General features: G+C 45.5%; 1 protein-coding gene across 5 annotated transcripts in view; it reads right to left on the bottom strand.

Moving 5' to 3' along the window:
- Positions 1-732: 732 nt before the first annotated feature.
- Positions 733-20,994, bottom strand: part of KMT5B (lysine methyltransferase 5B) — a 53,049-nt gene continuing 32,787 nt past the window's right edge. For 4 of the 5 annotated variants that reach the window (XM_002921295.4, XM_034646021.1, XM_034646020.1 and 1 more), the window contains 7 exons: positions 18,737-18,902; positions 18,237-18,346; positions 16,675-16,841; positions 16,366-16,385; positions 16,147-16,283; positions 10,097-10,293; positions 733-3,385 (listed from right to left, as the gene is read on the bottom strand). In XM_002921295.4, coding sequence (XP_002921341.3) covers positions 1,908-3,385; positions 10,097-10,293; positions 16,147-16,283; positions 16,366-16,385; positions 16,675-16,841; positions 18,237-18,346; positions 18,737-18,902 — 2,275 coding nt within the window. In that variant the 3' untranslated portion in view covers positions 733-1,907. Of the gene's footprint in view, positions 3,386-8,818; positions 9,802-10,096; positions 10,294-16,146; positions 16,284-16,365; positions 16,386-16,674; positions 16,842-18,236; positions 18,347-18,736; positions 18,903-20,994 lie in introns of those variants that run through there. The other variant, XM_034646022.1, reaches the window with a different exon arrangement.

A 20,994-nucleotide genomic window follows, 5' to 3' on the forward strand; every position in this document is an offset into this window, starting at 1 on the left:
AGAGCCACCCGCGGAGCAGGGGGGCGTGTGGCGGGCAAGCAGGTCTGCGCCCACCTCCACGCTACTACGTGAGGGGCTGACCTGCACGGGACAGACAGGAAGGAGGCGACGTAAGACCACACGAGTAACTCCTTAAAGAACATGGGGAGAAACAAAAACTCTACATTGCAAACACTTTTATGATTATTATTAATTTCTGTGTGGAACCCCTATTGGCAATCGTTTTATGGGACTCAATTTAAAGGGTGTCCTCAGAACCTGGAAAACGGCAGGAATCACCTAGAAATAACAGTAAGCATTGCGGTTTTCTCCACTGGACTTTGCGTTACGGGCAGATTCCTTTTAATATCTTAAGACACTACGCAAACCCCTAAATCGATTTTACTCAGGAACACTGTGTATCTGAAAGTACATGTACACATTTCCCAGAAATAAGAGACCCACTGGCGCCAAACACCTGCTACAGTTTCATATTCCCAAATTCTTTGTCCAGTGATTTGTAAAATAATCCAGAGAAATGAAAGGTTGGTATTGAACATAAAGTAGTAATCAAAAATTTGCTCATTAAGTTACTTAAAATTAATTTCTCTTCTCAAAGTGCTTCAAAAAAACAAATTAAATCTGACTCCTCTTTTCGTTTAACTGATAATATAGTCAAAAAAATCTTCGATATTTTCATACATAAACTAACATAAGCCAAGAACTCCCACTGATGCAGTGCTTAAAACTATATATTTTATAATTTCCTATTTTATTGGCATGAATATTTCTAAACTTAAAAACCTTCCTGGTAAGTTCTTTTAATTTCTTATGACAAAAATTTCTCACAACACACAAATATTTACAACATATACATTGTTTTCAGTTCTTTACATTGAATTTCAAAGACAAACATTTTTATAGGTTACCACAGAACAAAAGCTGTGACTCATGTTTTTATTTCATAAACTATTATAAGTTAAAGTGAATAGAGTTTTTAATATTCCTTGTAGCATTTTACAAGTGCAACAGAAACCTTGAAGACCCAAGTTAAGAGAGCTGTAGTTCATTAGATAAATGTTGCTTGTTTTCATCACATTGTTCACAGCAAAGTTTTGAAAAAATAAGCACCAATCATTCTTGCAAAGAACAATTTTATCTAAAAGGATTGAAAAGTGTTAAATACAAGGTCTTTAATTTACACGACAAGCAATAAATACGCTGTATCGGAACGTATCCTGCACACTGCCACCCTCGTACATATAACGTACTGAAAAGTTGGCGGTCACACGTGTAATCGTATTTTTTTTTTTTTTTAAAGAAACCAATTTGACTCCCAACCGATGGTTTGCTCTTTTAGGCAAGGCCACAAACAGTACACCTGGGCCAGCAAACAGTGTGAAACTGACAAAACTCCGAGGGGGAGACATCTAGCAAATAAATCAAAACGCCAAAGATCATTGCTGGTGATATTAGCACGTACTAGAAAACCTTAATATGTTGCTACTATGATTTGTTTTAAATTACTGTTTAGTCATATATTAAAGAGCCAGCTGGTGCTCTTGGTTTAAAAAAAAAAAAAAAAAGAAAAGTGAAAAGAAAACTGTGTAGCCACATTATTGTTTTCAACGTCCCGTGTAGAAAGTTGCTATCACTGCACAATTTCGCTTGAGCCTTTATTTTACAACAGGGCTTTCCCTCTAACTCAGAATTGCACGTAAGAAGGCTATTTAAAAAGTACAATAAAAATCTGCACAAATCAGACTTAGGGAGAGTCAGTGCGCTGTACACTTTCTACAGTATGACGCTGCTGAGTGGAGAGAGAAGGGAAGTGCGGCCGCTAGAACGTCTCGGGTGAGGAATAACTGACTGGAATTTGTTTTTATTTCTTTAAAGTAGGTTTCCCAGGCCAAAGTGAGACCAAGGGCTTATGCGTTGAGCCTCAAAGACTGGTCTTCTCTCCTCCGGGAAGAAATGTCAATATCTATGGAGTCCTTCCCGACTATCAGCCGCAGGCGCTTGGCTGGAGGAAGAGGAATGAAGTCGTCCTCGAAGTCCTCCTCGTAGTCCTCGTCCTCCTCGTCGCCGTCCGAGGAGGAGGGCTCATCCGTGCTCTCCTCCTCGTACTGGCTGTAGTCGTCCACTTCCATGCGGGACTCCAGCAGCGAGAGAGGGTCGCTGCAGCACACCCCGTTCTCGTGGAGCCCCTCCGCGTACGACCCCCGACCTTCCTCGTCCCGCTTCAGCTGGATCTTTAGTTTCGTGGAGCTGCTGCCTGACCCTGAGTTAAACCCATTATTGAGCTTTGCTACATACAGATTATTATCATTTTCATGGTCTTTACTTAACTTGATGCTTATTTTCGAAGAACTCATTCCATCATTCTCTTGGTCGTTTGTCTTGCTGCTGCTGTCGTGACGCCTACGGAGAGTCAATTTGGGAATCCCGGAGTTATTCTCCAGGATCAACTGGGCATCATACCTTGTGATTCGCCTCTTCTTTTTACTTTTTGCAGTTCTGAAGCCGTCTCTTGCCTTGAAGCTGTCGGACGTGACCACCGCCCCGCCGCCGGGCGAAGGTGCCCAGTCCGGGAAGCTTCCAGGAGCGGCCTCCGGGGCGCCGCGCTCGCCCGGTTCGCAGTGCGGCCCCCGCGCCTCGGGCACCACGCCGGCTTCTCCGGGGGAGTCCTGCCCCGCGGCAGGCTCCTCGGTTTGCGCCGACTGTTTCACAAGTTTTCCTTGCCGTGACTTCTTCTTGGCCATGCTGTTGTCGATCCTCTGACACTTGGCCTCCGCCTCCTGCGCTGTTCCGGGGGCCAGGTCCTCCTCCGGCGCCGCGGGGGCCGGCTTCTCGCCGCTGTCCGGGCAGGCCTCTGGCGAGCTGCTCTTGCAGCCGTCCGACGCATTTGGTTCCAGCTTGGGGTCGGAGGGCTCCCTCGGATTCACCCTCGTCCGCGTGGAGCGCCGGGTGCTGTAGGTGCAGGGGGTGCCGTCCCCCGGCGGCGGGGCGCCCCGCCCGGAGCTCGCCCTGTGCTCACGCGCCGCGTGTCTAGTTAAGCACCCGCCGGCGGCTGTGGCTTGAGCTGGTCCCTCTGGCTCCTTATCTTTCTTAATGGGTAAGTTTTTATACAGAACTACTTTGGGCTCTTTGAGGACTAAGTTTCCCATCTCGAGTTTTCTTGAAGCGCTCTTTTGCTCCAGCCGTTTGCAATGATTTCTTAATTTTATCTTTGAAAGTAAAGGCTTTGCAGGCTTTCTCAGTTTCTTTGGTACCCTGGAATTAGTTGTGTGAGTTAGCTTAGATGAGGTAGAGCTGGAAGAAGCTGGGACTCCTGACACAGACCGCCTTGCTAACGTTCGGCCCTTGCTGCTCTTCTTCACACCAACTGGAGATTTTCGGTTAGGAGCTGCAAGTTAAGGAGGAAAAAAAGGATGAAAACCAGCCTTAGTAACACCGAGTGTTCAACACAACAATGCCCAGACCTGTCAGCTATGAAAGTCCGGATTACACCAGCACGTGCGAGACGGACCCCGTTCGGTCTCGGCCGGCCGCGGGCACCCCCACGCCACCCTCCTCCAACTTCCCAACCGCTGCCTCCGATTTACGGGGCACCACGCATTTCACACAGCAAGGACCTGGATTCCACCCTGAGCTCGTCCATGATCTATCACGATACTTGTCCAAGTAAGTATTTCTTTTCCTGAGTCTTTTACCACATGAAAGGTTTGAAGTAAACTTGAGGGAAAAAAAAATCAGATTTTCTTTCACAAATTCTTAACATCATCATTCAAAACAGGTTCCTTAAATCCACTACTCATTAACTCAAAGGAAGTATGTTACTTGACCAGTAATACAGAACAGAAGCATATTCCTAACGAGCTCTAACAGACACGTTCCATCACAATGGTTTCAAACAAGGAAGAGAGACCTAAGAACCATATACTGTTATTTCCACAGCGAACCGCACTACACAAAGTTCTTGCTCCGACTCCCTGAGGACCGGCAGACTCCCGAGGGCGGCAGAAGTGCTGCCGACAATCAGACTGAGGCGGGAAGAAGCGTGCTACCAGAGTTCCGCTCCAGGGACAGAGGGGATCCAACTTCCTCTGGACAAGCATACACAAAGGCTGCGATGACCCTACTGGGAACAGCCAACCCACAGACCAACAGGACCGTTGACCAGATTCTCAAAAGGCTTACAGGTGACTCAAGTTTAAGCTGCTTCCACACCGAGCTTGACCTTACCACGGACTTTCTGCTGTCTTTACGTTTTTCTCTCCATTTACATTTTGGACCTATGTGTATAGTGTTTTACAGGAGGTCCATCTCCCCGGCCCCACCTGAACACGTCTTCTCCATTCAACTACCCCTTTCAGTCATCCACTAGGGAAGCTGAGATGACCAAACTAATAATCCCCATTTCTCACCAGAAAACAGGGAGAGTAAAAAGCAACTATGGGTAAACCAAGCACACTGCCCAACAAAGACTGTCGGCGCCGCTGACATGCCCAAGGGTTGCCAGGGTGACTGTCGTTCCTTCTGCATGGCTAAGCAAGTAAGTTACCATTAGTTTTTATGAGAGAAGAACAAGACTGCATTACAGGCATTCCAAAAATATCAAACCATGTAGAAGGCTCTGTACTCAAGAAGGGTGTCTCATAAATGGCTTTGGGGTACCCAAACCAGCACAGTCCCCAGGAGTGAGATCCCCTGATCAGACCAAGAATGTGCTTATCCACGTGGACTACCACCCCAAGGCTGCCACTTCTTTTTAGAATAGTAGGAGTTGTGGCTTGGATCCCATTCAATTGGAGAACAACTGATGTAGCATGAATTGGAATTATACAGAACTAGCTGGAAATTATTTTTTAAAATGCAAGGCTATCCAGGGCATTCTTTTGTTAAAGGATTTCTTTATGCTTACAAGTCTTCCTACAAGGTAGACTGAATAGATGTGCTTGTTGACGTAAATGCTCATCAGCGTGCGGCACTCGACTTTCTCAAATGTGGCTGTGAAGTCCTTTGGCTCAGCCCAGACTCCTCGAAGACCATTCTATGCGGTCCTCAGCCTTACTTTTCCTTTTGCCATCCTGTTCTCATTCTGTACCTGCAGTCGCCCCTTCACCATGAAAACGTCTACACCACACGCTTGACAGCAATCCCCCTGCAATCTGGATCCAGCTTTCCCTCCAATAAGACAGCCTTTGCCAATCTTGGAAAACCTCATCACGAAATCCAGTGGGCACTCTCCAGCCCTTCCTCCACTTTCCTTCTCTGCAGAATGTGACACTACTAACCGTTTTTCTTCCTGAAAACTCCTGTCCCGTTGGCTGCCCACAGGAGCACTCCCTCCTGCCCTTCCATTTGCCCCTTCTGCTGCGCTCCTCAGGCCTCTGCTGTCCTAGACTTCGGAAACTACACGCATTCTCTTGGTGATAGGCACCCACCCCTGCCCCGTGTGGCTCTTACCACTGATGTGCTGGCAGCTCCCGAACCACTTTCTCTAGCCTCCCTCCTAGATTACAGATCCGTATCACCAAATGCCTGCTGGCATCTAGATCTTCCCGAGGATGGACTCATCACGGTCAACATACCCAAACTGAACTCACCATCAAGCTTCACGGCTGTTCTTCTAAATTCTCCAACCTGCTCAGTACCACCACCGTCCACCCAGCTGCCCAAGCAGACAGTGGGAGGTCATCCTGGCCTCCTGCTTTCCCTAACCGCCTCATGCACTCAGCCATTATGTCCCATGGAGCCCACTCCTGCGGCGCCCCTGCGGCCATCTACTTGTCTTGCTTCACAGTCCCCTGCCTGAACTGCGGCAACGACTCCCTCCCTACCTTTTCTCATCTCTGCCATTGCTTCCCCAACATCCCATTCTCTACCCTGTGGCCAGAGTGATTTTCCTAGTACAACATGTCATTGCCGGGCTTTAAAACTTTCAGTAACCTGATGCCTTAAGAATAAATCCAAAATTTTAAACAATGGTCATATCCCTCCTTCCCACACCCTCCCAACTCCAGCCGTGATATACTTTCTTTATTCGAGTCCTATGCTCGTCCCCATACCTCCATTTATGAATTTCCTCTGCTCTGACCATGCTTCACTTGGCCAACCCCCTACCCTCTTTAAGACTCTGCTTAGGAAATGCTTTGCTCAGGGAGACTTTCATGACTTTCTACAGATGACAGATCACCCTTCCTCTGTGTTTTCAGAGCACCTGAGATTATCCTTACTCCAGCTTGTATTTTAATCCATTAGGTGAGTCTCATTTTATGATTCTGAATCCACCCCTGCTTCCAATGGATTCCTTGCTAACCCACTGCCGTGAACCACAGACAAAGCACTTGTGTTTGTGTTCTCAACAGCACAAAATAGATTGCATTGATGCTATGTATTTTTTCGATACAGAGATCTCACATATGTTCTTGTATTGGGCAGTCTCGTCTTAAAAACAGTATCTCACAAAAGCCCAGCTAAGAGGTATGCTCATCAAGTCAAAGGTCAGAAAAGACCCAGACAAGCAGGGCAAGAGAAATGTGAGCAGTGTGACTACGATGGGAACCCCATAGGCGCCAAGGGCTCTTCTCTTAAAGACAGGTCTACACTGTCCTCCAGGGTTTCCGGATGATAGTGATGGTAGGTAAATGCGGAAGACAGGCGCCACGCTGCAAACTAATGGAAGTCTGTCAAGAGCCTGGGGATTCTGACTCAGTGGAGATCAGGTACACCTGTGGCTACTCCGGCCTCGGTGCGGCTACACCCCGGGCGACTCTCTTGCCTGGCGGCAGGGACAAGTCCCCAGTGCCTAAACCCAAGACAGTAATTTTAGGTGGAGATATACATTCTTAGCAGTTATTATATACTGGTGCTGTGCAAAATGGCCCAGTCAGTATGATCTCAACCCTAACATGCATTCTCTGTAGCGCTATTAAATCCGTGTGACAGCCAAGCGCGTATGGACAAGCAGGCCTCAGATCGTCCACCCAGTAGGGGAAGAGGTGGGATGTGGACAGCGCTCTGGGACTCAAGGTCCACTGCACTAAGCACGCCACGGAGGTACTTGTGGGTCCCCGCGCCCCGGTGCAGGAACCATGAGGCACGGCCATCGCCGCCATCTCAGGGTGTCCTCCAAAGCGCAGGGCAGCCCCGCGCGGGCATCGAGAATTACAGGCAGACACAAGAACAGCAGAACGACATCAAAGCTCCTCACGCGCTCGGGCCGGGTTCTGTACTGGAAAAGCCCCAGAACTGCACACTATCAACGTGAACCAAGGGAGTATGAGGGCCATCCACAGCCTGGCATCTTCACAACTTGAAGATCCAGAAAACCCTGAGTAAGACTTTAGAGTTCAGTTCGTCAGGCACAACAAGCATCTTCCATCTCACGCGAGCAGCACAGACTGGCAGCAGCTGCCCGCAACAGGCTGTCGGGAAGGACTCTGGAGCAGCCTACAGGCTCAGCCGCAAGGAGCGTTCAGATCAACAGTGAAGTCTGTGACAGCTGACAGTGAGAAGTGGGTGACCCAGTCCACTATGTCTAGGACAGGCGCTCCGGAGTTAAGATAACCTTATTCCACCGGCCTTGTCTTCTGGGTCTCACACCGACTTGTGGCATTGGCAGGACTCACACCCTGTATCGTAGCACTGACTATGGGGGGGTGGCCTAGCCATCGAGGCACAAGAGGCCTACAAAACCACGATCTTCTAATACCGGCACTGTAATTCAGGCTTGTGGACCGAATTTGTGAAAATGCATTTCTTGTTGTCTCCTCTTTCCGGACGCTAAAGCCAACAGTCAACTTGTGGCTCTTGAGACCTTTCAAAAGAGCAATCTGTGCAGAAGAAATAATTTATCTCCCGACTAGGCAGAAATGTTTCTCTACAAAGAACATACAAGCTGTTCAAAGAAAGCAGTTCTCTGCCCGCTGAGTTCTAAACAAGCTGCAGGGGGAGGACGGCAGCTGCGTCCGACGGCAGCTGCGCACGGAGAAAGCACTCCGAATCCCTACGCAACCGGCTCGCCGCCGCCTCTGCGAGAGGCCCGGACAGCCCCGGCTCTGCTACGGCTGCCATCTCAAAGTCTTTCTTTCAAACAGGTAGAAGGTTATGGTCGAGACACAGATACCAAAAGAAATCCCGTCTAAAGAACACCTGTGGGGGCCTGCAGGAACACTGCTGGGAAGGTGACCTAGCGGAGGGCAGGCTGAGAGAGGACCGGCAGTAAGCCTCGCGCTCCTCCCGAGCACCGAGCCGCATCTGTCAACTCTACACACGGCCCTCAAAGTTAGCTCCACCGACCCTCCAAGTCCTCGGAACCATCATCCTGCAGAAAGGTAATTTGAACAAAGTCAGCCCCTTCCCATCAGCAATCACTGGGAAGTGCTGCATTTCTCCTCGGTAATGCTGAGACCATAGCTCAAAGGGATTACTGGTGCGCTCTGAACTCCGGCTCTGCGTGACTGTGTACTTGTATCCTGGCGCTAAGGCGTAAGCTCCCTGAGGGAGGGGCCTGAGTCTCACCCATCTCTGTATCTCTTCAACAACTAGTAGGCTTTTAAGTATTTGGTTTTCTAAGCAATAGTCCCTAGATGGTCACACAGTAGTTGGTACACTTTCAGAAACTACCTACATTATGCTCTTTTAGACTTCGTGGTGTACTGAGTTCAGTATGTATACAGTAGGAATAGAGTTAGTGCCCCCCGTGTCACAGAGCGATCCGGTGTGGGCAGCGTGGTGGCTGTGTCCGCGCTCTGTAGTGTTTCATGCACATATTTCTAAACCGGGCTTCACAAGTCTCCAGTTTCACCAAGGAACCAGACTCCAAAAACAAAACGTTGATTATGTTCCATTTATTATTAGAACCAACAGTCAACAGTGAATGGCGGGCTAACTGCGCTCTTTCTGTTCACTTGGGACATTAGAGACTGGACTAGAACACAGTGCTGCTCGTCCACTACGGGGTTACACCTGGCCTCTGACCCTCCAGCAGCAGGTGGATGCAGGAATTCACGGCAGTGACATTCACCATCACATCATGGGAGAGGCCTTTCCTTCTCTCCAGGGTTTTCTGCAGGGGAGGGGTGCACCGCGCTGGGCTGCAAATGTCTGAAGACAGGGAGAGAAGCCTCAAACAACCCACTTCAGAAGGCAGAGAGGCGCTACCGAGTACCTACGGCCACCTGGCGTGCCGAAACTGGCGTCCCTAGGGATCACCGAGTCAAAACTTGGAAACTTTAGTCCCGTCAGAAACAAGTCAGACTAAAGAGCCTACAGCTGTAGTGGCAATGAGAGGAAACCGGTGTTACCCAGAGGAGACCGGCAGCCATGAGCATGGTCCCAGGACTTCAAAGCTCCACCAACATGACGCGTTTCCTTTTGCCCGGCTAGGCTTGCTTCGCTTTTTCCTCTTTATTCTCCATTCTCTCTGTTTCCAGTTTCCATACGGTCTTGCCCCCACGCACAACTGGTATCTTAATGCTGGCTTCTTCTTTTCGCCTCTCTTGCTGCTTTCAGTGGAGGCTAACGCACCACGTCATGGTGCAGCGACCTTCGAAATGCTCCTCTATCACAATTCTGAGTCTGGTAACTGGTGGTTCGCTGAACGGGCTCAGTTCAGTTTGAAAAGGGCAAGCAAGCAGTAAAAAGGTGGGAGCCTTGAGGCCAGAGCTATGAACTGCCCAGGTTGGCATCATGCGTGCTAATGGACTGGCTCGGCGCAGGGACACGTATGTGCCTCGACGTCTCTACCCAGTCCTACCGCCATCGCGACAGTCAAACTAACACCTTGAAAATGTTTCTCTCAAACATAGGACGACCCTGGAACACATGATGAAGAATGTAATATCCAGTTACCAGGAATTCAAGAAAAGCAGACAGTTCAGTCTAGAGTAGAGGACTGAATCTGGAAGCGGGATACAGACTGCTTTTGTGCTCAGATCGCTTCTAGAACCTTCCGGTGCTGCTGAAGCACGTGAGTCCCAGAGCTTCTCTCAATAGTTAAAAGATCAAAACTACTGAAGTGAAGCACACTTTAGAAAGATAATTGTGTGAATACTTAAAAAAAGAATAATAAAAAAAAGAAGACAGATGCTTATCAATCTCCCTTACTTACTTGCATTGTTTTTTTCCTGAGTGGTATCTGCATCAGTGTTAGAGCTGACAGATTGACTGTCTGAGTTTTTGCTGCTGTCACCTAACTTTTTAAGCCTATTTAAGCGTTTATCTGTCTCTCTGAGTCCGTATTTGCTATTGATAACAGGAGCAGGTGCAGGCAGTCCCACTCTGGATTTGAAAGCACCGGTTCCCCGTCTGAAAGAGAAAACAGCACAGGTTAAACAGACAGTGTGCTCACTGCAAGGTCAGCTGCTGAGGGCTCATGGCCACATCAAGTCAACATATGTGACACACGGTTGAGGCCTCAATCATCACTGGAAATCTGCCAGGTCTAGGACTCGCAGAAGAATTAAAAATGTATATAAAATTAACCCTCTAGACTCTAAATAACAAATTACTATTATCAACTTATTATTAACTGCCCATGAGAAATTCCTAGACCTTGTAGAAGTCCACGTGTAGACGGAAATAACTGATTTTTCAATTTCAAAGCTGGTTAGTCAATAGTTAGGGCTACACTATAGCTTCAATAACCCACTTGTTTAATTATATTCCAGCTCTACTCTATGCAATTTAACTCTACAATACTGAATATTAAGAATTAAAGAATTAAAAAATGAAACCAGAGAATTTCCATAAATTAATTCATTACTTAGAACACAATGTTATATACAAACAAATCTTAACTAAAATTCTGTATAAGGTGGCTACACTGTATCCGTGAAAATATGACTTCTAGAACAATAAAAACTGTTTAATTTATTCCAAGTTATTGAGATGCACATGAATGAACTAATTAACACAATGTTACTTAATAAAAGGCATTAAAAGACTTGCTTTTACCACAGGACAAGAATGATTTGTAGCCTACTCTAAGAATTTATATAATATATATATATATATATTTTTTAAGATTTTATTTATTTATTTGACAGAGAAAGACAGCGAGAGAGGGAACACAAGCAGGGGGAGTGGGAGAGGGTGAAGCAGGCTCATAGCGGAAGAGCCTGATGTGGGGCTCGATCCCGTAACGCCGGGATCATGCCCTGAGCCGAAGGCAGACGCTTAATGACTGTGCCACCCAGGCGCCCCTAATAATTTATATTTTTATGTAAGTGCTTCTGAAATGAAGGTGCTCGCTTAGAGCCTCTCATCAAACTTAATCAATCTAGTTTTATAGACATTAACTATATTCAGTGAGTACTGGTAAATTTCTCAGCTCAATTTGAGAGAGTAAGTTAATGAGGTTAAAAAAAAAAAAGGCACTACATATTACAATGAAAAAATGGGAAATCTCTGGCCAAACTGCATTCACTGACTTGCCTTTTTGTCCTCAGCTTGTTAATGAAAAGCCATTTAACAACGGCTTCTGAGCACACAGCAAAACAGTGGGCGCCCTCCAGTCTGGGAGCAGTATTGGCCTCAGTAAGAGCCCGTGCGAGTCCCTCCTTTCACCATGTGGATGAAGACAAAATAACTCCTCCCCCAAATAGTCAGAGTGCTCCACTTTTAGCTAAGCGACAACAAAACTTTCAATTTCCCTTCCTACCATCTTACCTCTTAAAGCTAGGGGCCATACACCTAAACCTATTGACAAAACCATCTCTGGTAAGTAGAGCGAGCATTCTTGCTTTCTTCACCTTTCCAGAACGGATTTGGAATTCCATTTTTATTAATGTTTCTGCAAAAATCACAACAAACAGGGTGCCTGGGTAGCTCAGTTGGCTCAGTGTCTGCCTTCAGCTCAGGTCATGATCCCAGGTCCTGGGATCGAGTCCCACATCTCCCTCTCCCCCTGCCCCTCCCCTTGCTTGTGCGTGTGCATGCTCGCTCTCTCAAATAAATAAATAAAATCTTTAAAAATCTTAAAAAAAATCATAGCAAACTTATCGTATGGCTTCCTCAGTTCTGGTCTTGGAAAGTGTGTCAGAAATCATAGTAAAATGTCTAGGTAATCGTTACCCAGACAGGCAAGCAGTTGCACTCCACTCCACACTAAAACATGTGCAGAAGGAAAATGCAGAAATGTCAAAAGTGATTTTATCTCATAGAGATTAAGAGAGTAATACAGTATTTTCAGATATTCCATGTCTTTCCCCCATAATCTGTAACATTTCTGGTTCATTTCAGAAAAATGGGCTATACTTAAATTATGCTTAAATACAAATGATCATGGTGGAATTATTTTTTTCTGGAAATTAGAGGGTTTTTTTTTTTTTTAAGTAAAACTATATAATTGTTCATCTGCGTCTCTACTTCCCTGATTTTTTCTTTCTAACTTATGCAAGTAAGAAGTGCTCCAGCTAGCTGCAAAGAGCAAAACAATCCTCGGATCTAAATCCATAAAGCCAAAGTTGCTGGTCAGCCAGCCTGCACCCCCAGAGCCCCGAGGTACCTGCCAGTGTGTCATCCTCCGCTCCCCTGCATGGTCTCCACACTGATCTATGCTGTTGGTTCTTTTTAAGCAAACAAAACCAAAACCAAAACCAACATGTACGGTAATACTCAGCAATCAGCTTTATCATTATGCAATGGACAAATAAATCTAAACTGAACATAGGTTTTGAAAATTGTACTTTTTGCACTGAATAAACATTCCATGATGTATTCAATCATTCCTCATTGGTGGGTAGTGAAACTTGCAGGGATTTTTATTTTTGTTTTTGTTTGCCACCATGAACACTGCTGTTACATGGCTCTTGAAACCAAATCCTTACTAACGATGCCCCAGGAGAGATTCTTCCATATGAGACTGACTACCAGGTAAAAGGGTGCACTTATTTTGAACTACTGCCAGACAACTCATGGCCCTACTAAGAGCCTATGCATGCCCGTTTCTCCACATCCTCACCAGCACGGAGGGTGTAACTCTTACATTTTGTCAATTTGATAGTGACAACAAATACCTGACTACTGTTTTAACTGCCTTGTCTGTGGCCATGATTTTCTGTGTGGCATCCTCCTTACCGTTCTCTTCTGGAATGTCTTTTCCTTACGAGCTTCTAGGAGCTTTCTGTTATTCGGATTATTAACCCTTTGCCACATGCGTACTGTTTTCCCTTTGGTTCATCAGTGGTCTTTGATTTTACTTTTGACCTTTCAAACATTTTCATATTCACTTTTTTTTTTTTTACCTTACTTCTTTCAAAACACCTACTACCCCAAGGTTAGAGAGATATTCTCCTAATTTTTTCTAACAATTTTGCATTGTACTTAAAAATTTTAATCTTTAACCTATCTTGAACTTAGCCTGGTTTTCTTCCAGACACAGAACAAATGATACTAACATCATTCGTTAGAGAAATCATCATTTCCCCATACGTGATATCAGATCTCACACACACTCGCCTCTGTTTCAGGCCTCTGTTTGTGTCTTTTTATCCGTTTGTCCATTTCTGGGCCAACAGCAACAAGTGTCGATCACAACCATTCCCTAGTTACTTTTGGTATCTGTTAACGCAAATCTCCTCTAATTATACCTTAAAAATTTGTCTTGGCTACCGTCAGACATATTTCCATAGAAACTTCACAATAATCTAATCCTTCATATTTTTCAGTCCTTCATTAGACTTTATTCCTCCCATTTTCTACAGTAAAATCCACAGCACTTATGAACACATTACATTCACAACAGTGATCGTCAGGATGGTTATAGCCAGAAATGTGCATCAAATGCATCTTGAACGCTTCACCCGTGATCTCAGTGCCTTTGTAAACCTTCTGCTCACCCGTTTCCTCACGGGGCCACCTCTTCTCATCCTGCAGCCTCTGGCAGAGCACATGTGTGCATGTCCCTGTCACTGCGCTGCTCTCACAGCTGGCATCATGCTAGTCTTGTTTACCCGGCATGTACTAGACCTGACACAAGTCAACTACTCAGTTAATAGCTGGTGAATAACTGAATGAATCCCTTTGACTAGTCTTACTTTCTTAGGTGCTCCTAAGAATTTTAAGAATATTTGCAATCAATCTTTAAATCAAAGTGCTCAAATAGTCTGAAAAGAGCCATGGCTACTGTCTGGAGTAAGCCTTTCTGTTCAAAGTGGATCTGCTGTGTGTCTGTTTATTGCTCACTCTAACCCTGTGGAGGAGGCAGGATCACCGACGCCTGACCAGTGAGAAACTGAGGCTCAGAGAGAACTAATCTGCCTGAGGAACAGGATGATACACGCAATTGCAGACTAGTAAAAGAGCTGTTTCAGGCTTGGTTCGGAATCCTGAGTATGTGGTTTGCTCCATTCGTCCATTCATTCATTCATTCATTCCATGACCAAATATTTATCAAGAACCTATTAGTACCAGGCACTGTTCTGGATGCTGGGGATATAGTAGTAAGTAAGAAGGATAAGAAAATCCCTGCCTCCATGGAGCTTACACTCTAATGGGCAAATAACAAGAAACCACAAAATAACTTGATAGCTAACATGCGAGTATTAACTGTGCATTGTTCTATGTGCTTCACAGGAAATAACCAATTTAATCCTCACAGTGACCCTGTGAGATCACTTCTAGTGTTATCTGCACTTTACCGACGGGTAATTAAGGCACAGAAAGCAGGTAAGGCGCCCAAGGTCACGTAGCTAATGAAGTGCTGTCACAGGATTTAAACTCAGGCAGGTTCCAGATCTTACACACTTATGTGCTACACTACGTAGTCCCTAGAAAATGATTTTGAAGCATTACTTAAGTATAATTAAACTACTTGATGGATTAAACGTCTTTTTGTGAGCTGGTCTAAGATTTAACCAACATTCAAATCGTTTTTTATGTAGAAAATGATAAATTTTTTACGTCACCCCCCCTGCCCAAAAAAAAGGGGAGAGGGGGCAAAAGCTGAGTAGCTCCAGAATAGGTTTTCTGCCATTCCTTATGTCAAGGACACTGGTGATGCGAGAGAACGGCTGGGGTAGTACCACGACTCCATGTTTCTGCTCCCTCATGACATAAGGCGATACTTCCAGCTCCCTGGAAAGAAGGGAAGTGGGGCCTCTGGGGCATTCGCTCTCTCCTCCCAGGCTGGCTGGCTGCAGGCTGGGTGTTTTCAGAGGGAGAAGCAGCACTACCAGATAACCCCGCTCATATTTGCAAAAGCAGTACAAAGTGGGCAGAATGAGGGCTCTGAAGATCGGCTGCCTGGGGTTTGGACACTTCCATTTCTGTCCTTGCAATGTGGACTTATCACTGGTACTCTCTCTCACAGGACGGTCGTGAAGACTGAATGAGTCAGGGTTAGTAAAGCACCCAGCACAATACAAGGTAAGAAAAACAGACTCAACAAATCCAGGTTTGCTCCCCTGTGTGGCCTATGCCAATGTGCATGCCTTGTATCAGAAGCCTTCCTGCGGCACTAGCAAGACGAGCTTGTGGAGCTGCCTTTGGGAGCTCTTCAATGCAGAAACCAGTGCAATGAGTGAGTGGGAACCAAGAGTCCCGCTAAATCCAATCTGGGGGATTTCTACAAGGACTCCAGAATCTTGATGGGTCACAAGAGGTTCCTTATTAAGGAAGAGACAGGACTTAGGAATTATGAAAAGTGTGACATCAATACATAAAAATTCCTGTGGTGAGCATAGCAAAACGTACACAGAGACCGAATCACTAAGCTGGACACCTGAAACTAAAGTATTGTGGTGTGTCAACTACACTTGAATAAAAAAATTAAAACAAAACAAAAATTCCAGAAGCCACAGCTTGGTAATACACAAGACAACTTCAGGGTTTTTAGTGATTATCAGTGGTGAACGTCACTTGCCATTTTTTGGGTAACCCCACTCTGGCACTGTGGTGTGTGTGTGTGTGTGTAACACGTGTATTATTTCCCATTCTCTCTTTAGGCACACTGGTATTCTGACAGACTCTGAAGCAGCAGCAGCTGGTAATAAGGTTTTAAAGGCTGAGGCGCCAAGGTCCCTAAAGAGCTCTGCGTCTTTGGCTGTTCACGCACGCTGTGCCGGGTGTGAGGCTACGGAGCATGGAAGACCACCCGAGTGCCAATGAGGAGGAAGTGACGTTAGCTCGTGCCCACAACCACCTTACTCGATACTCTACCTTTCGCAAGTGTAACACTCGCAGAACTCATTATTTTCTCCAAAAAACCCGTCTCCGTAGTAACAAGAAATCTCTTCTCCAGGCTCAATGTCTCTCAGGGCCTTCACACACGCCGTATCTCGACCAGTAGACACAAACTGAAATACAATCAACTCATTCAGAAACTCATACCTGAGGCAGAAAATAAAACACTTGAAATAAAAAAAGGTCTCTGCTTACCTTGCAGTTAGGTCTGCAATCTGAAAAATGTCCAAAAGATAAAGTCAATTAACTGTAGATAAGATCTGAAACACGAACAATTACAGAAATCGGAAATAAGCTTTCCACATAATTTTACCACCTCTGATAGAAGGTTAAGGTCTCGAGTTCAACTACAGGATCATTTATTTAATAAGCTGGTGGGGAAAAGTAAAGAAGTCCCATTTCCAACCTCCCCTGAAGGGAGAGGTTTTACGCAGTCTGACAAGGCCACGCTAAGTCTTAGCAGTCCTGCCCGCCACTCGCGCCCGCCCGAGAAGCACAGCTTACCATGGTTTATAAAGGCGGCGGGGCCAAGCCAGAGCTGAGCACAGTTTTTCCTTGTGGAATACATGACACTGAAGTCGTTTTCTCCGTGTCTAAGTAGCATGTTCTCCTCAATTTCTGAAAGTTCGGCAATACAACCCACCAGTAATTCTATTTTGTCATTTCGTTTCCTATTTAAAATATGTCATGTTAAAAATTACTAGTAATTATAAATAACAAGGCTTCTTTTAATAAAATAAGCCTGTCCAATCAATACCAGGAATTGAGAAAGCCTAGCTGTGTGTCTGTCAGCTGAGCCCCTGGGACCTCCACCTGGCCACGACCTCGCCCTCCCTGGGAGCCCCACGGCCTCGCGCCACGGCTGCCTGCGCAGCTGCCTCATCGCTCCGAGAGACCGGAAGGCGCTCAGGCCGGAAGCTGCGCTACCTACGTCTCTGAATCCCCTGCAGCACGCAGCGTCGTGTCTTGCAGGCAGGAAGGACTCAATACCCGCTGCCCTGAATTCGACTTGACAGGGGACAAAGGCAACAGACACAAGCAGGAGGAAAAGGTCATGGGGCCACAGGAGTGGGAAGCCATCCTCCAGAGCAGCACCACTTTTAGTCACATATTTTAACCCAATATACCCCCAATCCTATTCCAGCAGGTCATTGGTAGGAGAAATATTAATGAGGACTACAGTTTAACGTAACTTAACATCTGGCCCGTAAACCACACTGACAGCACTTCTCAGTTCACACTGAGCCACAGTGGCTGGTGCCCCCCGCACTGGACAGCGCAGCTCTAGACGACAAGACCTCGAAGCTCCACGTCCACCGACAGCACAGGGAGCCGGGGGAGCAGGCTCGGTATGTCCCCAGGTACACTCGCATGCACACACCTGTCCCAGGGGCCTGGGTGGGCTGCTCTTTGGCCATTCCATTTTCAGGTACCCGATCTTAACATTTTTGCTATAAAAAATACTGAAGGTATTGAGGGTAGCTCATAAGAGGGGCAACATGTTCCTTCTTCTGGGAGATAAGATAGGAACAGGCCTCAGAGGAAAAATACAATCCAGTATTCTCTCTCTTATGAATGGCTTTCATCCCTTCCACCTGGGCTCAACTTCACTACCCTTATTTAAAAGGGCGCACAGATGTCTGTGTATATATTTAGGCAGGCAGTGCAGTAGAAATTTCCACCTGTGAAATTCCTAGGATTGTTAAGACTTCACACCCCACCTTCCTCTAGGCCAGGAGAAGACGGACTCTCGAAGCCAGGTTCTCCAGCCCTGGAGCCCACAGGCTTTCAGCAGCCTCGTCACCGAGCCGCACTCAGACTCAGTGAAAGGAAGACAAGAAGCCGATGGCTTAGGGACAGGATCTGGTTCAACTCGGATTTCTAATTTCACTGTCCTGACCCAGGTCACTGGGCCAAGGCACTGGCACGGCACTGGCTCCTTTAGGGTGAGCTCTGGCTTCACTCCTTCCCACAACTTTCTCAGCTCTTCCATAGTTACTTAAGAGAGAACTTTAATTAAAGTTACACTACGGGTTTATACGGGTTTACACTAGTATAATAGTTACCACTCTTTTGTCGCAACTATTTTGGCTCCATTTTGTTCAGATGAGTATCTATTACAAGGCAATATCTCAAATCCACTGTCAGTTGCAAACATTCGCAAGTAGATAAATACCTAAAACAGAAAAAAAAAAGATATTAACTCTGTATTAAATTGTTTATTCTGTTAGACTTGCTCAGAAATATAAAAGGAAACCATCACCAACAATGTAAAACATTTAAGATCGTTAAGTAACAAACTGTTGTTATTTTAAAATATCACATATTTGAGTACCTAGAGGCTTGGCCAAGTTCCTCTAAAAGCTCACAGTAAATCTCACCTTTACGGGACAAAGTCTTCCCTCCACAGAGTCATACAAACGATCTTATGTATGATTACTACTCCACCCTCATCAGCCCTACGCAGAACTGATTTAAAGTTTCAGTGTTCACGAAAATTTAAGCTTTAGTTTCCTCTACTCTTCCCCAAACAGAAAAAAAGTAGTAATCTTATCAATAAACCTACATGTTCCTTGAATAATTTCTCCTGCATTTTGTTCTTGTTGAGAAAATAATGCCGTGCCCATTCGCCCGAAGTCAAACATTTGAAGGCCTTCTCCAAGTGTTCATCTTTCTTAAAACGTTCAATGACCTCCTTCAGTTCTTCTTGCCTTCCTTTAATAGGCCGAAATCTGAACAAAATCAAAACATTCACTTTAGTTATCTATCATCCCTGGGCCAGTGTTGTGAGTTCCTGAGATAAGAGATAACCTAAAAACAGCCAGACTTAACAAAAGACAATAACCAATAATCCTGATAATTACTGCTCGAGTAATAGTGATCACCAAGAACTAGAACTTCTCTTTCTTCAAACTGTATTTTGATACTTTTATTTTACTGTTACCTCATTTAACTGAGAAATGACCAGATGACTCAAACGAAAGCTGATTCAGGCTCACACCAGCCATCTACTTTGGCTGGTACAAAAGATCTACAATAGAATGTGTCTAATTGAGAGTTAGAATGACAAGATTTTTTTTAAAACATGCAGAACCAAGCCAGAAGAGTGCAAGGCAATGAGCTTCAGAGGGATGAAGCGAACAAAATCATGCCATAAACAACATTCTCCAAGTGCAGTTAGAAAAATCCCAAACCAACCAGTATCCCAAGAGGGCCCAAAATACCCCTTGATGTTCTAACAGCCATGTCAAATTAATCTTTGATAACTGCATTCAAAGAGCGAAGAGTTTTGCAAAAAGCACAACTCTAGCAGTGAGACTGCTAAATTGGTGATTTCAAAGGAAAAGCTGTCGGGGCAGAATATAATAAAACCAGCCATGCCTTCAGAATACTACACTGCTAGGCACAGAAGAACACATGATGCAACTGTGGTCCAAGAACGACTTCAGTTTGCAAAGCCCCTTATTCTAAAGCTGTGTTCTCAGTAAAACGTGTACTATGATTAAAGGTACTTGGACCTTAATTTTATATTTCCTCTCACGTCAATTTCCTTCGGTTTATTTTCCCAAATAAAGTTCTTTTGTTTTGTTTTTGTAACGTCCAACAACAAAAAAGGAGCTAGACTGCTATTCAAACAAACTGTTAAGAAGAAACTATTAGTGGCTGAGGAAAAATAATTAAAACTGCACATCTTGTAAACCCTGAACACACTAACATGGAAGTAAGATCTGGCACAAATTCCAGCAGACGCAGCATCCAAGCAGAATTTTTTTCCAGGTAAGCTCTCACAAAGATCTTCATCCCACTGCAGTGAGATGTCAAGCCATAGTATCTCACCAAGGATTCTTTTTTAGGTGCTGTGTACGCAGGTGGTGTGGAGAAATATATGAGAGAAGACAACGACCACTGCTCTTGAATGGAAAACCCCTTAGAAACTAAGAGATGCATACAGCATCCAACGGTGAGCAAGGCTTGGCTACACTAATGCAAGTTAACAGGGTACACACTACACGCTACAGCACTTTAAAGCATGGAAACTGTAACTACGGTGTAAGGTCTGTTTGGGAATGGGTTCTGGAGTTGACAGTGATGTGAGCAATGAGGAAAGTGGTGATTTCAGCTTTCCAAAGAAAAAGCAGAATACTACCACAGGCAGGAGAGAATCGAAAGGCGGCAGGCAAAGTGAGGGGAGGTCGAAGCAGAGATCTTAATGAGGGTGGGTTCAAAGAGTTGAACGGGGCCTGGGGAGTCAGCTTGGCCAGCAACACTGAGGGAAAGTACTAGAAGAAGGAAGAGGGAAGACATGAGCCCCGGAGCAGGGGGAATGCTGTTTACTGGACAGGACCCCCAAAGGACCTCCGCTCTAGAAATGCAACCTGACACCGCTGGGAACTAACCAGCCACAGACTCCAGTGTCAGGAAGCTTCTCACAACTGGCAAGCAGAACTATGAGAAAGACTTCAGGCACATCCTGGAGAGCTCATATGAATAAATGGACAGTGTCCTATATTATTTTCCATTTCAATCAATTAGCATACCAGCCCTCACAGACAGGTGAGCGCAAGTCCTTTAAACAACTCAGGTCTTTAACTAGGCTGTCAGAATACCGTGTCAGAGAACCACAATAATGATCTANGCATACCAGCCCTCACAGACAGGTGAGCGCAAGTCCTTTAAACAACTCAGGTCTTTAACTAGGCTGTCAGAAAACGGTGTCAGAGAACCACAATAATGATCTAAAAAATCACCTGCAGAATTGTGGAAGCACCCATACTTCCACACAGATAGAATATTCACCTACCTACTTGTAGCCACCACAAGTGA

This window comes from Ailuropoda melanoleuca, chromosome 16 (genome assembly GCF_002007445.2).
Source record: "Ailuropoda melanoleuca isolate Jingjing chromosome 16, ASM200744v2, whole genome shotgun sequence".
NCBI lineage: Eukaryota > Metazoa > Chordata > Mammalia > Carnivora > Ursidae > Ailuropoda > Ailuropoda melanoleuca.